The sequence below is a fragment of the Halichoerus grypus genome, chromosome 4, assembly GCF_964656455.1.
Source record: "Halichoerus grypus chromosome 4, mHalGry1.hap1.1, whole genome shotgun sequence".
NCBI classification, from domain to species: Eukaryota; Metazoa; Chordata; class Mammalia; order Carnivora; family Phocidae; genus Halichoerus; species Halichoerus grypus.
This window is the reverse complement of record NC_135715.1, coordinates 160,553,462-160,576,290: the sequence shown is the minus strand read 5'-3', so window position 1 is coordinate 160,576,290 and position 22,829 is coordinate 160,553,462. Positions and strand designations below refer to the sequence as shown.

General features: G+C 38.2%; 1 protein-coding gene across 2 annotated transcripts in view; it reads right to left on the bottom strand.

Annotated features, from left to right (window-relative positions):
* The window catches only part of STRADB (STE20 related adaptor beta), a 43,285-nt gene that overhangs the window by 915 nt on the left and 19,541 nt on the right, over window positions 1-22,829 (bottom strand). For both annotated transcript variants that reach the window (XM_078071193.1, XM_036098607.2), the window contains 8 exons: window positions 15,588-15,687; window positions 12,586-12,707; window positions 11,330-11,438; window positions 3,277-3,400; window positions 1,881-2,052; window positions 1,479-1,583; window positions 1,082-1,326; window positions 409-451 (listed from right to left, as the gene is read on the bottom strand). In XM_078071193.1, the coding sequence (XP_077927319.1) occupies window positions 409-451; window positions 1,082-1,326; window positions 1,479-1,583; window positions 1,881-2,052; window positions 3,277-3,400; window positions 11,330-11,438; window positions 12,586-12,707; window positions 15,588-15,687 (1,020 nt within the window). The remainder of the gene's footprint in view (window positions 1-408; window positions 452-1,081; window positions 1,327-1,478; window positions 1,584-1,880; window positions 2,053-3,276; window positions 3,401-11,329; window positions 11,439-12,585; window positions 12,708-15,587; window positions 15,688-22,829) is intronic.

The following is a 22,829-nucleotide window of genomic DNA, read 5'->3' as shown; positions in this document are numbered from 1 at the left end:
AAAGTGTTTAAAGTTTGTTTTTAGGTATTTTCACTAAAAATGCCTTTGATCATCTGAAAACAGGAAGAAGTAATAACCAAATGAACTAATTTTTATCAGAATTATTTTGCCCCTTCATCATCTCTAGCCAATATAGAAAATTAAAATGTCTCTAATCAAAATATAAATTGAGGGCATAGTAACATTTAATGATACTCTGTTTTTACTCATTTTGTTTTGCAGAATGGAAATATTTTAGAAAGTCTGTAATTGAACTACCAAAAAAGTTTTCTTGTTTTTAACTTTACTTTGTAAGGAAGTCATTATTAAGAATATTGGTTACCAAACTGTCCCATTAAGCCAACAAAATGAAATGAATTTTTAATAGTATTTAAAAACATCTAAGCAACAGAAGATAGATCAGCTTACCTGTTTGAAGAAAACATGAGACAATAAACTGCTTGCAGATGGTCTGAAATTTTTTTAAAAGTTATAAGAAAAAAAGAGCCTTGTGTTAGAATGTGTATTTTTAGGTGTAAAAATATATTAGAAATTAGGTTTAGAGCTATAAAATTCAATACTAAAAAATTGAAGCCCAATTCTTAGCTTCAGCCTTGACTAATGGGAAAAATTAATTTGAGAAATAACATTTATTGGGCACTTACTAATTTTAAGGAAGTATTCTAGGCATTAAGAGGCTAAAAAAAGATACACCTTATTTCTGAAATACTAACACATATGTAGTTACGATAATAATTTATGCTATAGCAACATTTTTGTACTGCTTGGAAGTTTCTAAAATGTATCAACAAAAATGCAGTAATTAATGTTCAGAAAGATGAACTGATTTTTACAAAATAACTTGGTTAAGAAGGGATACAGCTGAGACCAGAGACCAGTCTTCTGACTTCAGACCCAGTACTCGTCCCACTTGCTCACTGCCTCTACTTGTTCTTAGCACTGATATTTTCTGGATTAGACTAATTTTTTGATCAAAAGACTGATAGAAGAGATTTGAATTTTGTGGGAAGGGAGTATCACAAAGCTTCTATAAAATATAAAACACGTAAGTTTGATGCTATTTACAAGTGGCCAATATTACCTTTTCTCAGGATCTTGTTGCAGACAGAGCTGAACCAAGCTAAAGAAGGCAGGAGAGAAAGTTTTTGAGGATGGAGTTTGCAATCTGTCACTATTTCCTGTGTGAGTTCCACTGGAGACAAGTACACTTTCTCCAATCCCAGAGTCTACACCTGATCGGGAATTCTTCATTCTGGATTCTGACTGAGGGAAGATACTAACATCCAATGGGCTATAAGGAGGACCTTTCAGTTTCTGTAACAACATCTAAAAGAAAGAAAATTTCCTTCAACCCTTTTCAGAGAAAACATTAAAATAACAATAAAGATTCTAAGAGCAAAGATGTTTAACAAATTATCTAGAATATAAGGGATCTTATGAAAAAAAAAAAGTAGTTTGGGGCTCTTAATAGCATTTACCTGAGTCCTATGCATGTCCTGGAAAGGTACCTGCCCACTGGCCAATTCGCATGCTGTAATCCCAACACTGTAAATATCTGACTTTACATTATATCCATGTAAATCCTGTAGAACAATTAATTTGAAGTCCTTTAGTGAAAATAACTTAAAAAGTTATATAAATGTGCTTTTTTGAGAAAGGATGTGGGAATAATGGAAAAAACTCATAAGTGAGAAATCAAGATATACCTAATATGTGGTATAAACATTTTAAAATCCCTAACATAATTTTGACAAGAAAGAGGAAAAAAGTCTTGCAGTAGGCCATTCACCAATCCAAATCTAAGGGCACAATTGTCCTTTAGTCAAGCTCAGAAGACACTCAAGATGCACAGACAACCCAATACGAAGGCCACACCTGACCTGTCTCAGTAGTTCTGGGCTCAGCCACGGCTGCACTGATGTGCTGAACTGTGGGAAATCATACACAGCCCTATGCCTCTGTCCGTGCTTAACCAAACTATGCAGGTGGGACAGGCCAGAGAGGGTCACTAGGCCATCACCAGAAATGAGGATATGGCTGGCTTTAATACTCCTAGAACAAAAAGAAACAATCCTAAATACTAGGAAATTGGCCAAGGAAGAATAAAAATCTGGTCAGAACAAATCCATGTATTCTCTTGGAAATTAAATACTCTTCATAAAATTATAAAATAGCACACTTATATATAAGTGTGCTTATACAAACACATATATACATATATATGTATACATACACATATGAAAAGTTTGAGGAATTAAGGAATCCTTTCAAGTATTTAATATAGCATTAGAACAAGGGAAAATACAACTGACAGCTACATTTGGAAGGGATAATATCTTTTTCAAACTAGGAATGGAATCAAATTATTAATTTCATTATTTTAGGATACTGTTGCAATATACCCAAAGAGAAGTCTAAAAAGTCAAGTAATATTTGAATTATAAAGTTAGAATTTAAAGTTAAATGCAGTATTATCCAATAAAAGGCAGCCTAGCCTCTCATGGTATTAACATCATTTACAAAGATGTTTTATATAAAAATTTCCTTTGTCAGATAAATTATACAAGAGCCTTGTTTTTCATCCAAAATACTGAATTTGGAAACTAACAGAAGCAGGATGGCCAACAGTCCGGTTAACTATATTAAAACCTTGATTAATTAGAATACAGTATGTTAGAACTCCTCTGTTAACCAGAATGTTCCTAAAAATGAATAGTAAGAAGCTTTAAAGATATTGAAATGAACAGTAAAAAAACAAGCTTATTTAAAAATAATTAAAAGGGAAAAAGTCCCAGTATATCATAGAACAACGTTGTTTTTAACATTCAGCCAATTACTTCTGCATCTATAGTTTAAAAATAAGAGAACTGATATTTAATATGATAGTTTTAAGGTGCTACAAAATATTTAAGAAATCAAAGGTTTAGTTCCAATTTGTACATGATATAAATACACAGAGCTGAAAAGCAGATAAGAAAAACAAACAAAACACAATCAGAATCACTACCTACAGCTTACACCCTAGAGTTTCACGAAGGCAGGCGCTCCACCAGAACACTGAGCACAGCATTTGGTAAACAGGATGTGGTCTGAACATTTTTGGTGAATGAACACAAAATGTAAACAATTACTGTACCTACTGGCCCGTTCCTCCCTCAATTTTCACTTACGAGTTTCCTATCTCTCCTAACACTCAACTGCTCCTTCCTAAAAGCTCCTTACATTATTTCTTCCACTTAAATCCTTTCATTCTATAAAATACAAGTAAATAAATACCTGTGAATACAGCCATTTTGATGCAGATAGCTCAACCCTCTCACTGCTCCAAAGAGAATGTTTCTTATTAAAGTTTCATTCATTCCTTCAGGAAAGTAAGTCTTCAAGAGTTGACTTGCTGATCCTGAAAGAAACACCTGAAATCTTCAATTGAACATTGAAAGTGATTTTGCTTCTAGCTATGTTTTTGGTTTTTTTTTAATTTTTTTATTGTTATGTTAATCCCCATACATTACATCATTAGTTTTAGATATAGTGTTCCATGATTCATTGTTTGTGCATAACACCCAGTGCTCCATGCAGAACGTGCCCTCTTTAATACCCATCACCAGGCTAACCCATCCTCCCCCCCGCCCCAGAACCCTGTTTGTTTTTCAGAGTCCATTGTCTCTCATGGTTCGTCTACCCCTCCGATTCCCCCCCTTCATTCTTCCCCTCCAGCTATCCTCTTCTTTTTTTTTTTCTTAACATATATTGCATTATTTGTTTCATAGGTACAGATCTGAGATTCAACAGTCTTGCACAATTCACAGCGCTTACCAGAGCACACACCCTCCCCAGTGTCTATTACCCAGTCACCCCATCCCTCCCATCCCAACCCCCACTCCAGCAACCCTCAGTTTCTTTCCTGAGATTAAGAATTCCTCATATCAGTGAGTTCCTATGATACATGTCTTTCTCTGATTGACTTATTTCGCTCAGCATAATACCCTCCAGTTCCATCCATGTTGTTGCAAATGGCAAGATCTCATTCCTTTTGATGGCTGCATAATATTCCATTGTATATATATACAACATCTTCTTTATCCATTCATCTGTCGATGGACATCTTGGCTCTTTCCACAGTTTGGCTATTGTGGACATTGCTGCTATAAACATCGGGGTGCATGTACCCTTTCTGATCCCTACTTTTGTATCTTTGGGGTAAATACCCAGTAGTGCAATTGCTGGATCATATGGTAGCTCTATTTTCAACTTTTTGAGGAACCTCCATACTGTTTTCCAGAGTGGCTGCACCAGCTTGCATTCCCACCAACAATGTAGGAGGGTTTCCCTTTCTCCGCATCCCCGCCAACATCTGTCATTTCCTGACTTGTTAATTTTAGCCATTCTGACTGGTGTGAGGTGGTGTCTCATTGAGGTTTTGATTTGGATTTCCCTGATGCCGAGCGATGTTGAGTGCTTTTTCATGTGTCTGTGGGCCAGTTGGATGTCTTCTTTGGAAAAATGTTCATGTCTTCTGCCCATTTCTTGATTGGATTATTTGTTCGCTGGGTGTTGAGTTTGATAAGTTCTTTATAGATTTTGGATACTAGCCCTTTATCTGATATGTCATTTGCAAATATCTTCTCCCATTCTGTCGGGTGTCTTTTGGTTTTGTTGACTGTTTCTTTTGCTATGCAAAAGCTTTTTATCTTGATGAAGTCCCAATAGTTCATTTCTGCCCTTGCTTCCCTTGCCTTTGGCGATGTTTCTAGGAAGAAGTTGCTGCGGCTGAGGTCAAAGAGGTTGCTGCCTGTGTTCTCCTTTAGGATTTTGATGGACTCCTGTCTCACATTGAGGTCTTTCAACCATGTGGAGTCTATTTTTGTGTGTGGTGTAAGGAAATGGTCCAGTTTCATTCTTCTGCATGTGGCTATCCAGTTTTCCCAACACCATTTGTTGAAGAGACTGTCTTTTTTCCATTGGACATTCTTTCCTGCTTTGTCAAAGATTAGTTGACCATAGAGTTGAGGTTCCATTTCTGGGCTCTCTACTCTGTTCCATTGATCTACGTGTCTGTTTTTGTGCCAGTACCATACTGTCTTGATGATGACAGCTTTGTAATAGAGCTGGAAGTCCGGAATTGTGATGCCGCCAGCTTTGCTTTTCTTTTTCAACATTCCTCTGGCTATTCGGAGTCTTTTCTGGTTCCATACAAATTTTAGGATTATTTGTTCCATTTCTTTGAAAAAAGTGGATGGTATTTTGATGGGGATTGCATTGAATGTGTAGATTGCTCTAGGTAGCATTGACATCTTCACAATATTTGTTCTTCCAATCCATGAGCATGGAACATTTTTCCATTTCTTTGTGCCTTCCTCAATTTCTTTCATGAGTATTTTATAGTTTTCTGAGTACAGATCCTTTGCCTCTTTGGTTAGATTTACTCCTAGGTATCTTATGGTTTTGGGTGCAATTGTCAATGGGATCGACTCCTTAATTTCTCTTTCTTCTGTCTTGTTGTTGGTGTATAGGAATGCCACTGATTTCTGTGCATTGATTTTATATCCTGCCACTTTACTGAATTCCTGTATGAGTTCTAGCAGTTTTGGGATGGAGTCTTTGGGTTTTCTACATAAAGTATCATATCATCTGCAGAGTGAGAGTTTGACTTCTTCTTTGCCAATTTGGATGCCTTTTATTTATTTTTGTTGTCTGATTGCTGTGGCTAGGACTTCTAATACTATGTTGAATAGCAGTGGTGATAGTGGACATCCCTGCCGCGTTCCTGACCTTAGGGGGAAAGCTCTCAGTTTTTCCCCATTGAGAATGATATTCGCTGTGGGTTTTTCATAGATGGCTTTTATGATATTGAGGTATGTACCCTCTATGCCTATACTCTGAAGAGTTTTGATCAAGAAAGGATGCTGTACTTTATCAAATGCTTTTTCTGCATCTATTGAGAGGATCGTATGGTTCTTGTTCTTTCTTTTGTTAATGTATTGTATCACGTTGATTGATTTGCGCATGTTGAACCAACCTTGCAGCCCAGGGATAAATCCCACTTGGTCGTGGTGAATAATCCTTTTAATGTACCGTTGGATCCTATTGGCTAGTATTTTGGTGAGAATTTTTGCATCCATGTTCATCAGGGATATTGGTCTGTAATTCTCCTTTTTGATGGGGTCTTTGTCTGGTTTTGGGATCAAGGTAATGCTGGCCTCATAAAATGAGTTTGGAAGTTTTCCTTCCATTTCTATTTTTTGGAACAGTTTCGGAAGAATAGGTATTAATTCTTCTTTAAATGTTTGGTAGAATTCCCCTGGGAAGCCATCTGGCCCTGGGCTTTGGTTTGTTGGGAGATTTTTGATGACTGCTTCAATTTCCTTAGTGGTTATAGGTCTGTTCAGGTTTTCTATTTCTTCCTGGTTCAGTTTTGGTAGTTTATACATCTCTAGGAATGCATCCATTTCTTCCAGGTTATCTAATTTGCTGGCATATAGTTCCTCATAATATGTTCTTATAATTGTTTGTATTTCCTTGATGTTGGTTGTGATCTCTCCTCTTTCATTCATGATTTTGTTGATTTGGGTCTTTTCTCTTTTCTTTTTGATAAGTCTGGCCAGGGGTTTATCAATCTTGTTAATTCTTTCAAAGAACCAGCTCCTAGTTTCGTTGATCTGTTCTACTGTTCTTTTGGTTTCTATTTCATTGATTTCTGCTCTGATCTTTATTATTTCTCTTCTCCTGCTGGGTTTAGGCTTTATTTGCTGTTCTTTCTCCAGCTCCTTTAGGTGTAGGGTTAGGTTGTGTACTTGAGACCTTTCTTGTTTCTTGAGAAAGGCTTGTATTGCTATATACTTTCCTCTTAGGACTGCCTTTGCTGTATCCCAAAGATTTTGAATAGTTGTGTTTTCATTTTCATTGGTTTCCATGAATTTTTTTAATTCTTCTTTAATTTCCTGGTTGACCCATTCATTCTTCAGTAGGATGCTCTTTAGCCTCCATGTATTTGAGTTCTTTCCGACTTTCCTCTTGTGATTGAGTTCTAGTTTCAAAGCATTGTGGTCTGACAATATGCAGGGAATGATCCCAATCTTTTGGTACCGGTTGAGACCTGATTTATGACCTAGGATGTGATCTATTCTGGAGAATGTTCCATGGGCACTAGAGAAGAATGTGTATTCCTTTGCTTTGGGATGGAATGTTCTGAAGATGTCTGTGAAGTCCATTTGGTCCAGTGTGTCATTTAAAGTCTTTATTTCCTTGTTGATCTTTTGCTTAGACGATCTGTCCATTTCAGTGAGGGGGGTGTTAAAGTCCCCCACTATTATTGTATTGTTGTCGATGTGTTTCTTTGCTTTTGTTATCAATTGCCTTATATAATTGGCTGCTCCCATGTTAGGGGCATAGATATTTACAATTGTTAGATCTTCTTGTTGGATAGACCCTTTAAGTAGGATATAGTGTCCTTCCTCATCTCTTATTATAGTCTTTGGTTTAAAATCTAATTTGTCTGATATAAGGATTGCCACACCAGCTTTCTTTTGATGTCCATTAGCATGGTAAATGGTTTTCCACGCCCTCACTTTCAATCTGGGGGTGTCTTTGGGTCTAAAATGAGTCTCTTGCAGACAGCATATCGATGGGTCTTGTTTTTTAATCCCGTCTGACAGCCTGTGTCTTTTGATTGGGGCATTTAGCCCATTTACATTCAGGGTAACTATTGAAAGATATCAATTTAGTGCCATTGTATTGCCTGTAAGGTGACTGTTACTGTATATTGTTTGTGTTCCTTTCTGGTCTATGTTGCCTTTAGGGTCTCTCTTTGCTTAGAGGACCCCTTTCAAGATTTCTTGTAGGGCTGGTTTCGTGTTCACAAATTCCTTTAGTTTTTGTTTGTCCTGGAAGCTTTTTATCTCTCCTTCTATTTTCAATGACAGCCTAGCTGGATATAGTATTCTTGGCTGCATATTTTTCTCATTTAGTGCTCTGAATATATCCTGCCAGTCCTTTCTGGCCTGCCAGGTCTCTGTGGATAGGTCTGTTGCCAATCTAATGTTTCTACCATTGTAGGTTACATATCTCTTCTCCCGAGCTGCCTTCAGGATTTTCTCTTTATCTCTGAGACTCGTAAGTTTTACTATTAGATGTCGGGGTGTTGACCTATTTTTATTGATTTTTGAGAGGGGTTCTCTGTGCTTCCTCGATTTTGATGCCTGTTTCCTTCCCCAAATTAGGGAAGTTCTCTGCTATAATTTGCTCCATTATACCTTCTGCCCCTCTCTCTTTCTTCTTCTGGGATCCCAATTATTCTAATGTTGTTTCATCTTATGGTATCGCTTATCTCTCAAATTCTGCCCTCGTGATCCAGTAGTTGTTTATCTTTTTCTCAGCTTCTTTATTTTCCATCATTTGGTCTTCCATATCACTGATTCTCTCTTCTGCCTCATTTATCCTAGCAGTTAGCGCCCCCATATTTGATTGCACCTCATTAATAGCCTTTTTGATTTCGACTTGGTTAGATTTTAGTTCTTTTACTTCTCCAGAAAGGGTTTCTCTAATAACTTCCATGTTTTTTTCAAGCCCAGCCAGTATCTTTAAAGTGATGATTCTGAACTCTAGATCGTACTAATGTCCGTATTGAGTAGGTCCCTGGCAGTCGGTACTACCTCTTGTTCTTTTTGTTGAGGTGATTTTTTCCGTCTTGTCATTTTGTCCAGAGGAGAACAGATTAATAAGAGAACAAAATGCTAACAGGGTAACAACGTCCCCAGAAAATATACTCTAAACAAATCAGAAAAGACCTGAAGCAGGGGGAAAAGAAAGGGAAAGAGAGAAAAAAGAAAAGAAAAAAAGATAAAGATAAAAACAAACAAAAACAGAACAAAACAAAACAAAAAAAACAGAATATGATCAAATATGATCAGGCTGGTATATAGATCAGTGCCACACACTAGATTTTGGGTATATTTTGGTCTGTTAGAAGAAAGTGCCTCCCAAAATTTTAAAGAAAGAAAAACTTATATATGTACAAAAATAAGGGTTGATATGATGAAGGGATGGAATATGACTGTAAAGATGGAAATTATAAAAAATTTTATAAAAGGAATTGATAAGTTTGAAAAAAGAAAGAAGAGGATTTTAAAAAAAAAAAGAAAAGAAAAAGGAGAGAATGTGATCAGGCAGGGGAGTAGAAAAAAACCATACACTAGAGATTTAGGGTATATTTTGATCTGTTAGAAGAAACTATCTCAAAATTTTAAAGAGAGAACAACTTATATATATATGCCAAAAATACGGGTAACCACTATGAAGGGATAGGATATGACTCAAAATGAAAAATAAAAATTTTTTTTTAAAAAAGGGATTGATAAGATGTTGGTTGAAAAAGGGAAAAAGAAAAATTAAAAAAAAAAGTTAAAAAAAAAATTAACTTTGAAAGACTAAAGAATCATGGTAAAAAAGCCATGGATTCTATGTGCAGTATTCCCCTAGCGCTGGAGTTCTGCCCTTCTCATTGATCGGTAAACTTGGTCTTGGCTGGCTGTTCTCGCTGATCTTCTGGGGGGAGGGGCCTGTTGCCGTGGTTCCCAAATGTCTTTGCCAGAGGCGGAATTGCCCTGCCCTTGCCGGTCCGGGCTAAGTAATCTGCTCGGGTTTGCTCTCCGGAGCTTTTGTTCCCTGCAAGCTTTCCGTACAGCTTTGGAGGCGGAGAGTGAAAATGGTGGCCTCCCAATCTCCGCCTCGGAGGAGCCAAGAACTCAGGGCCCCACTCCTCAGTGCGCCCCCAGAGAAAAGCCGTCAGTCACTCCCGTCTCCCCTGTCTCCGGCCTCACTCGGTGCTCACGCAGCCTGTGACCCCACGTTTCTATCTCTGGCACACGACCCGTGTGGAGTCTCCAAACCCCGCAGATCCCTGTGGTGCGCTCCCGCGCCGCTCCGCCCGGGGGAAGAAGGTCAGTCTCCACGGATCTGCCACTTGTTGAGTCCCTGCTGGAGGAGCAGTGGCCCGAATGTGCTGCGGATCACGGTTTATGGCAACCCCGAGCTGAGAGCCCTCGCCTCGGCTCCGTCTCTGTAGCCGGCTTCCCTGCTCCGATACCTGGGAGCTCTGCCGCACTCAGGCACCCCCGGTCTTTCTGTGACCCCGAGGGTCCCGAGACCACACTGTCCTACAAGGGTTCCACCCCCCGCTTAGCCACTGGAGTGACGTCCCTCAGCGGAGCCGACTTCTAAAAGTTCCGATTTTATGCTCCGCGGCTCTATCACCTGCCAGAAGCGGCCTACGGAGGCCCCTCCCCCGTCGTCTATCCTCCCGAATATTGAATATCACCTCAGATTCACTTCTCCGCACGTCCTACCTTCCAGAAAGTGGTCGCTTTTCTGTTCAGAGAGTTGTTGCTATTCTTTTCTCCAATCTCCTGTTGAGTTTGTGGGTGTTCAGAATGGTTTGATCCCCATCCAGCTGAATTCCTGAGACCAGACGAAATCCAGGTCTCCTACTCCTCCACCATCTTGCTCGGTTTGTTTCGCTTCTAGCTATGTTTTAAATGTTCTTTCAACCATAAACTCACACACACACACACACACACACACACACACACACACATACACACACACACATTATGTTTTAAAGTCTAACCACTGTCCTATGATGCAAAGGTAATTTTCCTTCAAGAATCTTCAAAAAGACCTTTCTAATGATACTCTAGAGATTAGAAAATTAACAATTTTCAGTATTACCGAAAAAATACTGTGTGGATGTATTTATTTTTCAATCCAGAGGCAATTCACAAAAGTTGTCCTAAAAATCAAAGCTCTAGAATCCATTAATTTATTTATTCAATACACTTATTGAACACTTTGTGTGAGGGACTATATGAGCACCAAAATGAAAAATACATGATCCTGGCCTCAAGAAGTTCAAGCCCAGTGAAATGAGACAGGTACACACACAGATGTTTACCATACAGTAAAATAAGTTTACAATGAGAGAAATTGGGACAGAGATAGTGTGCATAGGTGAAGAAACATTCTGCTTGAAGACCTATAGCGGCTCTCCATTGATAGAGGGGCAGGAAACTGAAGGGAAGAGACAATTTGTTCAAAGGCTTGGACTTTTAGGGAAGCAGTAGTAGTTTCACTGATGATCAGACCCATTCTGCCTTTTTCCAAAGACTAAAATTCAACATGAACCAGATACAGAAATTTATCATGAAATCTAGTCTTGGCCATCAGATCTATAAATTAAAAGTAGGGACTCATAAATCTAAGATCCCACCCATCCTTATAATTGTAGCTTCCAGGCTAAACCATGAGTTACTTTATCTAAGATGAGTTTTCTTACCATAAGCCATAAACGGAGAAATAACCCAAAGCCAGCTGCCAACAGTGAAAACAGTCCAATAAGTTGTAATATTGGGGTGCCGGAAAAAGTGGGATAGAATCACTGCTTTCTAGGATAAACACACAAGAGACAAGACATTTAAAAACAACTTTTTTCCCCCTTATGATGAAAATAACAGCAGAGGTGGCAGCTAACACTCAGCATAGCTTATTAGTACTAAGCACTGTTCTCGGGGCTGCCATCTCTTTAAATGTCACACCACGACACAAAGCATGTCATATGATCATTCCTATTTTATAGGAGAGAAACAGGAAATAAGAAACTTAGAAATAAGTCAGAAAGCTTGTTCAAAAGCACATAATAAAAGGAGTGGAAGAGAGATGTGAATTGAGTCTGACTCCTGAGGTCATTCTTTTAATAACTATAGTATGTTCTTATTACAGAAACATTTAAAAATACATAAAACTATGAAGATAATCACTTCTAACACTAAATCAGAGACAACCACTGTTAACATTTCACTGTACTTTTTTTCTTAAAGATTTTACTTATTTATTTGAGAAAGAGAGTGAGAGAGAGATCATGAGCAGGGGGCACAGGTAGAGGGAGAAGCAGACTCCCCACTGAGCAGGGAGCCCGATGCGGGGCTCAGTCCCAGGACCCTGAGATCATGACCTGAGCCGAAGGCAGACGTTTTAACTGACTGAACCACCCAGGTGCTCCTTCACTGTAATTTCTTTCAGTCTTTTTTTTTCTGTGCAAAAACATGTGCACATGTAAATACTTTAAAAATTCGGACAATATCAAAACAAAATGCTTTCCCTCTTTATATCAAAAATGATTAGTGACAATGAAAATGGTATTACAATATTCCCGAAATGCAATTCTGTTAAAATTTATCAATTCAGAAGTTGATTTTACTTAGCTGGATGAAAAGGAAACTATTTGTTTTTGTTTTTTTCTATTACCATATATGACTATTTGGGATTGGACTAGGAGCACTGTAAATCTCCAGACCAGCATTTTGAATAGGATATTCATTTGAGGGAATTTATAGTAGTTACCAAAGTTTGAATATATTTGTTCTTTCATGGATCTGGCTTCCAAGCATTATTTCCAATTCTGTTATTGCATGTTTATTAGAAGAAAGAAACAACTTTCTCTAACAGAAAGAACTATAATTTGGGAAAAAGAATTCTTACAGATGTAATCTCATCAAATAGACATTAAATATATCATTTTTCTCATATTGGTACCTGTAAAGCGTTCAGGCGTTCATCAGTGCAGTTTTCTAGATTTGTAATTTTTATAGTCACCAGTGTTCCTGTAGGAGTATGACGGGCAAGATGGACAGTCGTCAAGTTGTCAAATCCTCTTCCTATAATCAGATGTAAAACTCATGTTAGCAACCAAAGAAGAAAAAAACTGATAATTTGGACATCATCAAAATTTAAACCTTCTGCTCTTCAAGAAAACACTGTTAAGAAAATGAAAAGATAAGCCACTAATAGAAAGCATTAATGATACTTATATCTGACAAGACTTATATCCAGCATATATAAAAAATTTTTTACAACTCTATAGAATTCTTACAATTCTATGCTACCCTATACTAAATTTAAAAATATGCAGATTAAATAGGCAATCCACAAAAGAAGATATAGGAATGTCTAATAAGCACATGAAAAAATGCTCAAGATAGAGAAATGCAAATTAAAACCACAATGATATACCATTACATATCTATTATAATGGCTCAAATTGTGACTTGATAAACAAATTATGACAAATTCAAACAATGGAGTATTATTCAGCAATCCCTGAACCATTGATGTGATTTCTGTTTGTCACATAAATGGTATCATACTTTGTGTCTGGCTTCTTTCACTTAGCATAATGCTTTTGAGACTTTTTTTTTTTTTTTAAAGATTTTGTTTATTTATTTGACATAGACACCGCGAGAGAGGGAACACAAGCAGGGGGAGTGGGAGAGGGAGAAGCAGGCTTCCCGTGGAGTGGGGAGCCTGATGCAGGCCTCAATCCCAGGACCCCATGACCAGATCATGACCTGAGCCAAAGGCAGATGCTTAACGACTGAGCCACCCAGGTGCCACCGCTTTTGAGACTGTTCCATGTTGTTGTGTTTCAGTAGTTTCTTTTTATTGCTGAGTAACAATCCATTGTATGAATATACCACAATTTATCCATTCACAAGTTGATAGATACTTGGGTTGTTTTCAGTTTTTGGTGACTATAAATAAAGCTTCCAAAACATTCTTTAAGTAGACATATGTTTTCATTTCTCTTTGGCAAATACTTACAAATGGGAGGGCTGGGTCATGCATATTTAACCTTATAACCTTATATTTAACCTAATTTGAAAGTGGCTGAACCACTTTTATTCCCACATGCAATGTATAAGAGCTACAACATACTTACCAGCATTTGGTGTCATCAATTTTTAAAATTTAAAACACCTGGAGTGGCACCTATCAATAGGCACCTAATAAATGTTAGTCCCTCCCTCTCTCCACAGTCACCAAATTATGCCATTTATCTTTGAAATGAAGTTAATCACAAGTTCATCCCTTCCACTCCAGTGTCAGCATGACTGCCTTAGTTCAAGTCCTGTCCTCTGTCACTGGTCGCATGCAGTGACTTCCTCCCTATGCCCTGCATTCTCAACTAAGGCATGTTCCAAAATTACTTCGGAAACAATACTTTAAAAGTCTATACCTAGGTCCCACTCACCAGAAATTTTGATTCAGTAGGTCTGTGATGGGATATAGGCACTGCAATTTTTAAAGACTCAGGTGATATGGATGATCCTTCCAGTTGTAAATCACTGATCTACATCTTCCAGACTGCTGCCTGGAACTGCTGCCAGTTATCTATTGATAAAATTCCGCATTTTATCAATAGAAAGGTACTAGAGTGCAGCATCTCTCCAGTCAGAAAGGTTTGCTTTCAAATCACTAGCTGTAGGGCTGTCACTTCAATTCTGAGAGCCTCACTATCCTCATCAGACAAATGGGAGTGGTAAAAGGCTGACATGAAAACATACACATGAAATGTTCAGCACAGTGCCTATTAGATGGTATTATTACTACTGTCACCATTCCACAATGTATCTCAAACACGGAGAGGATAAATTCCAAACTTGTGCCTTAAGTGCTTTGAGAAATGAAGTGGGTAAGTTGTGAGGGATGACAGAGTATGAACTTCTAAATACATCATATGAAATCTTTCACAGTGTGTTACAAACTTCCCTCTCCAGATTTGTCTCCTGCCACTGCCTACTCTCCCTCTGTTCCCACTCGTAGGCAAAGAGCATCTATGGGGTAGTTCCCCTCTAACCATCTTTCCTTAGTCATCTACCGAAGTAATTTTTTTTTTAACCTTTTTTTAAATTGACACCATCTGAACATCCTTTCTAATTTGGGGGCATTTTCCACCAGTGCTATTTAGAAATGTCAGATCCTTATCTTCTCTTGGTCTCCTTGACACTGGCATGGGAAGGTCAATGACTTAAGCTTAGCCAAATGATGGATGGAGTTAGTGACAAACAGAAGCAGAGGCAGCAGAACTCACTGCAGTGGGTTCCAATATCTGGGATATAAGTACTCTAACAGGTAGTACACGAACCAGGCTGTTCCTATGCCATGGCCCTGACTCTGGTTCTAGTTACACAGCTTTTCTTAGTTTCTTCCAAGTCTCTCTCTCTAGCCAACAACTGTGTCAGTTAGCAATACTGTTCAAAAAATTCTCCTCTTAAGTTAGGATTGTTTTCTGTTGTAACAAAAACCCTGAGTAGAACATTTAGCAAACTTTTCCTCATTCTTCAGGATCCTGCTTATTTTTGTGACCTTTATTAACTCTCAGAGTAGTCAAGATGGATGGTCAGATGTTCCATCTTTTCTGTTCCCATAACAACATACCTCTACTATAGTGCCCTCTAGTACATAAACAAGACTACCTTACGAGTTCATCTTCCCAGAGAGAATACAGATTCCCCAAGTGTTTTACATGGGTTTATATCCCTAGCACCTAACATAGTATCTGTTTGTACTGTTTAATAGATATTTCTGAATATTCACAGCAAATGTTTCACAAGTGTACGGCTATTAATAGATCTCTCTGACACAATTAACATCTAGTTTTATGCTACAGGTGACAACAGAAAAAGACCTGCCCACAAAATAATCTTTTTGTCATCAATTTCATTTCTAACGATGAAGGGTCAATTCAGGATAATTACCTATTTCCACTTGGAGTTCATAGTGAGAAACATTGGTGGAACAGATCACATCCTTGGCTCTAGTGGAAGGAGGCAATTGGGAAAAGGTTGGCGCATCAACCTGCATTATTTTAAAAAGATGAAAACAAAATAAACTTTTTTGGTCCCCCATTTTAGTCCCCTACCCTAATATAAAATACTGATATTTTATTTTCAAACACAAAAGTGCTCATTAGGAAGGCACTGGAAAGTAGCTTACGACACCGTTTCAAGATCTAAAAAGAGTTTAAAATTGCTAATAAGTGGTTAGTTAAAAAGCTATCAGCATGTAAAGGTGGAGAGGATGGGAAAAGCTGATTTATAGGTAGCAAAGAATACTTTCCTGCACTATTTCCAGTAAGCATTTTTAGGAGTTGCTAGAAACAGCTATTAATTCTTCAGGGTATCTAATAAATACATGAAGGGAAGAAACGCAGGGACCTGTGAGGAATCTTCTGTACTTTTGCTCTTGCTTCAAGTGGTTGCCAGTTATATCTATTACACATATAAGTCCCTGCTCAGCTAATGGAGATGTTAACAAATCAAGGAAAAATTTCCACATTGCAGCCTATTAAAATTGCTGAAGTTTTTCACAAGATGAATCAGAAGGAAGGTAAGAAAGAAAAACCTCAAGAGATGGGGGAATAGGGTACAGACTTCCTGAGTTAATGACTATGTGCCAATATGAGGTCTCATGGGGGTGCTTTAGGGTCAGAGTCTTAGGTTTGCACCAGATCCCAGTCACAGTGAAATAAGATGCACACAGAAGAAAGAAGAGGCCAAAACCACTGGTGTCATACAATAGCCAAGAAGACCTCCCAAAAGACAGCCGTACTCTAAAAGACACTTGGGAGATTTCACAGGCATCAGCAGGTGGCACGAACCTAGTTACTGCCTCCAAGGTACAGAGAAGGAAGAAAGGGATTAGAAATGACATTACTGTAGTAGGAGTTGTGCTGCTTTTTACATCCTTGATTCTACATGTTCCCTAAACTTTTAAAAGAGCAGAAAAAATATAAGCTCACAATTAAAGATGAATAAAGGTCAATACTGTTCAAGAGGGGTGAAAGACTGTAAAAAGAAATCCTACTATTACAATTGGAAATAATCCCAATGAAGAAATCTAAATAAACCATTTCTTCAAAACAGGTAGTCTTCTAATTACATTAGATTTAAAGAACACAAATAAGAGATAGAAAGAAGAACATATTAACAATTTTTTTAAATTTTCAAGTGATAACCTATAAGCCTGTCAGGAAGGCTAGAGCACCCAATGAACTGAGGTTTATAGCTCACTGCTAGAGAAAAATGGAATAGGTTACCAGACGATGGACTGAAATCAGGCTAATCAACCTCTTCTTTGCTTCCATCTTCTCCATTAGGGAAATAGTCGTCTTTTTTTTTTTTTTAAATAGGCTCCATGCCCAACATGGGGCTTAAACTCACAACCCTGAGATTAAGAGTTGTATGCCCTACCAACTGAGCCAGCCAGGTGCCCCAGGAAATAGTTTTCTTTAAAATAGAAGGTGTGGGGCACCTGTGTAGATCAGCTGGTTGGGCATCTGACTCTTGGTTTTGGCTCAGGTCATGATCTCAGGGTCGTGGGATCAAGCCCCGTGCTGGGCTCTGTGCTCAGCGCAGAGTCTACTTGGGATTCTTTTCCTCTTCCTCCCCCTCTGCCCCTCCCCCCACTTGCACATGGGCACACGTTCTCTCTCTCTCTCTCTCTCAAATAAAATCTAAAATAGAAGGGGCACATATATTGTAAATATGTAGCTGAAGTCCAAAACAAAGTGTTTTAAATAGGTTTAAAGTTACAGGCCAAAGAAAATTATATCTAGAATATTATATCTAGAATATTAAGTTTGCAGATGTAGTAGAACTGAGAAGAGAAACCAGAATGAAAATAGTCAAATACTGACCCAATTTTCAAAACTGCCCGGCCCCCACATTCTCCTGCAGACCTGCCCTCAGCAGAAGTCCATCCAAGGCAAGTCACAGAATGGCATTGTGCAAGCAGTCTAGACAGTTGCCAGTACCACTCCACAGTGACTCTTGCCATAGGGAGAGGGGAATATAGCCATATACACCAATCTGACTCTGACCCCAGCAGTGGCTGGGGGCAAACATCTGGTCTGACTATAGGTGGCCCCACCCACCAATAAAAGCTTCTCAGGAGACCATACAGGGAGAGCACACTGCAGTTGGGTATGACCCTAGCACTGGCAAATGCCTGGTCTGACCCACCTTAAGCCCAAGGCAACCCCAAACTGGCCATTCACAACACAGGGACCAAAAGCTGCCAACAATCGGCAAAGAGAACCACTGCAGATCACTGGACTGAAGGCAAACACTGCTCAGCCACAACAGGGCACATACAACACACATAGGAGACACCCCGGAAGCACTTGGTTCTGGCACAGTGCGTGGTACTACAGAAGCTCTTCTTCAGAAGGCCACTACTTTTAAGAGCATAAGTAGCTGACTTTTCTAACATAGGGAAACAGAGAAAGTTAGACAAAATGAGGAGACACAGAAATATGTCTCAAATGAAAAAGCAGGACAAAATCACAGCAAAAGAGCTAAACAAAACAGAGATAATATGCCTGATAGAGAATTTAAAGTAATGGTCATAAAGATACTCACTGGACTTGAGAAAAGAGTGGAGGATCTCAGTGAGACCCTCAACAAAGAGATAGAAAATATAAACAAGAACTAAGCAGAGATGAAGAATACAATAACTCAAAAATATACTAGAGGTAATAAATAGTAGACTAAAGGAAGCAGAAGACAGGATCAGTGACCTATAAGAGTAATAAAAAAGCCATCAAGCTGAACAGCAAAAAGATGAGAACAGATTAAGGGAACTCAGCAACACCATCAAGCCCAGTAACACTTGCATTATGGGGATCCCAGAAAGAGAAGAAAAGGGAAGCAGAAAATTTATTTGAAGAAATAATAGCTGAAAACATCCTGAATCTGGGGAAGGAAACAGAAATCCAGATCCAGCAGGCACAGAGAGTCCCCAACAAAATCAATCCAAGGAGGTCACAGCAAAGACATAATTATTAAAATGGCAAAAGGTAGTGATAAAAAGAGAATTTTATTTTTTAAGATTTTATTTATTCATCAGAAGGAGAGAGAGCACAAGCAAGGGGAGCGGCAGGCAGAGGGAGAGGGAGAAGCAGGCTCCCCGCTGAGCAAGGAGTCTGATGTGGGACTCAATCCCACGACCCCGGGATCATGACCCGAGCCAAAGGCAGATGCCCAACTGAATGAGCCACCCAGGTGTCCCCCAAAAAAGAGAATTTTAAAAGCAGCAAGAAAACAGTTACATACAAGAGAAACTTGGGGCACCTGGGTGGTTCAGTTGGTTAAGCATCTGCCTTCAACTCAGGTCATGATCCCGGAGGCCCAGCATGGAGCCCTGCGTCGGGCTCTCCTCTCAGCAGGGAGTCTGCTTTTCCCTCTGCCCCTTCCCCCACTTGTGCAGTCTCTCTCTCTCTCTAATAAATAAAATCTTTAAACAGATAGAGAAAGAGAGAGAAACTCCATAAGACCATCAACTGATTTTTCAGCAGAAACTTCACAAGCCAGAAGAAAGTGGCACATATCCTAAGTGCTGAAGGAAAAAACCTGCAACCAAGAATACTCTATCCAGCAAGGCTATCATTCAGAATAGAATAAAGAGTTTCCCAAACAAAAGTTAAAGGAATTCATCAACACTAAACCTGTCTTACCAGAAATGTTAAAGGGGATTCTTTGAGTAGAAAGGAAAGGCCATAAGCCAGAGTTTAAAAAGTAGGAAGCACAAAAGCAGTAAAATTAAGTATATCTATAAAAATCAGTCAAGGGATTCACAAAATAAAAATATGTAAATTATGAGACCATATACATAAAAGGTGGGGGAAGGAGGAGAGTAAAACTTTAGTGCTTTTAGAAGGGTTCAAATTTAAGCAACCATCAACTTAATATAAACTGCTATATGCATAAGATATCATATATAAACCTAAGAGTAATGACAATTCAAAAACCTGTAATAAATATGCAGAAAGTAAACAAAGGAATCCAAGCATAGAAAAAAAGCCATCAAACCACGAGAGAAGAGAGCAAGAGAAGAAAGAACAGAGAACTACAAAATCAACCGTGAAACAACAAAATGGCAATAAGTGCATACCTATCAGTAATTACTTTGAATGTAAATGGACTAAATGGTACAATCAAAAGACACAGGGTGGACCAGAGAGTTTTGCAGGGTCTCAGTTCTGGTAGAGGTTGTGACAGGTCTCATTTCACAAGCAGACCAGGGCACACCTAGTTAGAACTCACCACATTCAGGCCAAGGACCAAACACTGCCCACGGCAGACAAGAAGAGCCTCTACAGAAGACTGGCCTGAAGTACAGAGCAGCCAGAACACAACAGCAGAGTGCAGGCAGCACACACCTAAGATACTCCAAGAAGCACCAGGCCTGGGCACTACATGACCTCTCCTTCATATGGCCATTACCTTTAGGAGCAGGAGACATAACTGGCTTTTCTAACACACATAAACAGGCACAGACTTAGACAAAATGAGAAGACAGAGGAATTAATCTCAAATGAAAGAACAAGATAAGGCCATGGCCAGAGACCTAAGCAAAACTAATATAAGTAACATGCCTGATGGAGAATTTAAAGCAATCCTCATTCATAAGGATACTCACTAGGCTTGAGGAGAGTGGAAGACATGAGTGAGACCCTTACCACAGAGATTAAAGAGTTAAAAAAGAATCAATCAGAGATGAAGAGTGCAATAAATGAGATTAGAAACATGCTTGCTGCAATGAACATCAGGCTGGAAGATGCAGAGGAACAAATTAATGACATAAAAGACAGTGTAATGGAAAGCAATTAAGGTAAACAAGAGAGAGAATTATGCAACACAAGAATAGACTTAGGGAACTCAGTGACTCTATCAAATGTAATAACATTCATATTATAGGAATCCCAAAAGAAGAGAGAAATGGGGGCAGAAAATTTATTTGAAGAAGTAAAGTTGAAAATGTCCCTAATCTGGGGAAGGAAACAGACATCCAGATCCAGGAAGCACAGAGAACTCCTATCAAAATCAACAAAAGACGGCCAACACCAAGACATATTGTAATTAAATTTACAAAATACAGTGATAAAGAAAAGCAGCAAGACCAAAGAAGTCAGTAACTCACAGGAGAAAACCCATAAAGCTAGCAGATTTTTCAACAGAAACTTTGCAAGCCGGAGGGAGTGGCAGGACATATTCAAAGTGCTGAATGGGAAAAATCTGCAGCCAAGATATTCTATCCAGCAAGGCTAACATTCAGAATAGAAGAAGAGATAAAGAGTTTCCCAGACAAAAACTAAAGGAGTTTGGGACCACTAAACCAGCCCTGCAAGAAGTATTAAAGGGGACTCTTTGAGTGGAAAGAAGAGACCAACAGTGACAATATAAAGGTAGGAAACACAAAAGCAGTAAAAATGAATATTTATGTAAAAAAAATCAGTCAAGGAGCCCACACAAAAAAGATATAAAATAACATATACCTAAAATGTGGGGAGGAGAGAAGAAAAGAATGGGTTCAAACTTAAATGACCATCAACTTAATATAGACAGCTATATGCCAGTGAGTTATAAATAAACCTAATGGTAACCATAGATCAAAAACCACTAATAAACACACAAAGAATAAAGAAAAGAAATCCAAATATATCACTACAGAAAATCAACAAACACAAAAGAGAAAAAGACAAGAAAGGATCAGAGAAAAGCTCCAGGAACAACCACAAAACAAGTAATAAAATTCCAATAAATTCATAGCTATCAATAATTATTTTGACTATAAATGGACTAAACATTCCAATCAAAAGACATTGGGTGTCAAAATAGACAAAAATACAAGACCCATCTGTATGCTGCCTACAAAAGACTAACATTAGACCTAAAGTCACCTGCCGAATGAAAGTGATGGGATGGAGAAACAATTATCATGCAAATGAATGTCAAAAGAATGCCAGAGTAGCAATACTTGTATCAGACACACTAGACTTTAAAACAAAGACCGTAAGAGACAAAGAAGAATACTACATAATAAAAATAAAGGGGGATACTCCAACAAGAAGATATAACAATTGTAAATATTTATGCAAACAACAAGGGAGCACCCAAATACATAAAACAGTTAATAATACAAAGGAATTAACTGACAGTAATACAATAATAGTGGAGAACTTTAACACCCCACTTACATCAATGGACAGATCATCTAAACAGAAAAGCAACAAGGAAACAGTGGCTTTAGATGACACACTGGACCAGCTGGACTGAACAGATATATTCAAAACATTCCATCCTCAACAGCAGAATATACATTCTTTTCAAGTGCACATGAAACATTCTCCAGAATAGATCACGTATTAGGCCACAAAACAGGCTTCTACAAATACAAGAAGATCAAAGTCACACCATTGACCTTTTCTAACCACAACACTATGAAACTACAAGTCAAGCACAAGAAAGTATCTGGAAAGAACACAAATATATGGAGATTAATTTAACATGCTACTAAACAATGAGTGGATCAATAAGGAAATCAAAGAGGAAATAAAAAAATACATGGAGACAAAAAAATACATGGACACAAATGAAAATGATAACATACTGGGTCAAAAATCTTGGGGATGCAGCAACAGCAGTCTAAGAGGGAAGTTTATAGCAATACAAGCCGACCTCAAGAAGCAAGAAAAATCTCAAATAACCTAACCTTACACCTAAAGGAGCTAGAAAAAGAAGAACAAACAAAACCCAAATCCAGCAGAAGGAAGGAAATAATAAAGATTAGAGCAGAAATAAATTATATAGAAACTAAAAAAATAATAGAACAGATCAGCAAAACCGGGAGCTGGTTCTTTGAAAAGTCAACAAAGTTGATAAACCTCTAGCCAGATTTATCAAAAAGAGAAAGGACCCACATAAAAAAATCACAAATGAGACAGGAGAAAGGATAACCAATACCAAGGAAATACAACTAGAGGAAATATGAAAAACTATATGCCAAAAAACTGAACAACCTGTAAGAAATGGATAAATTTCTAGAAACATATAACCTACCAAAACAAAACCAGGAAGAAATATAAAATTTGAACAGACCAATTACCAGCAAAGAAATTATCAAAAAACTCTCAACAAACAAAAGTCTAGGGCCAGATG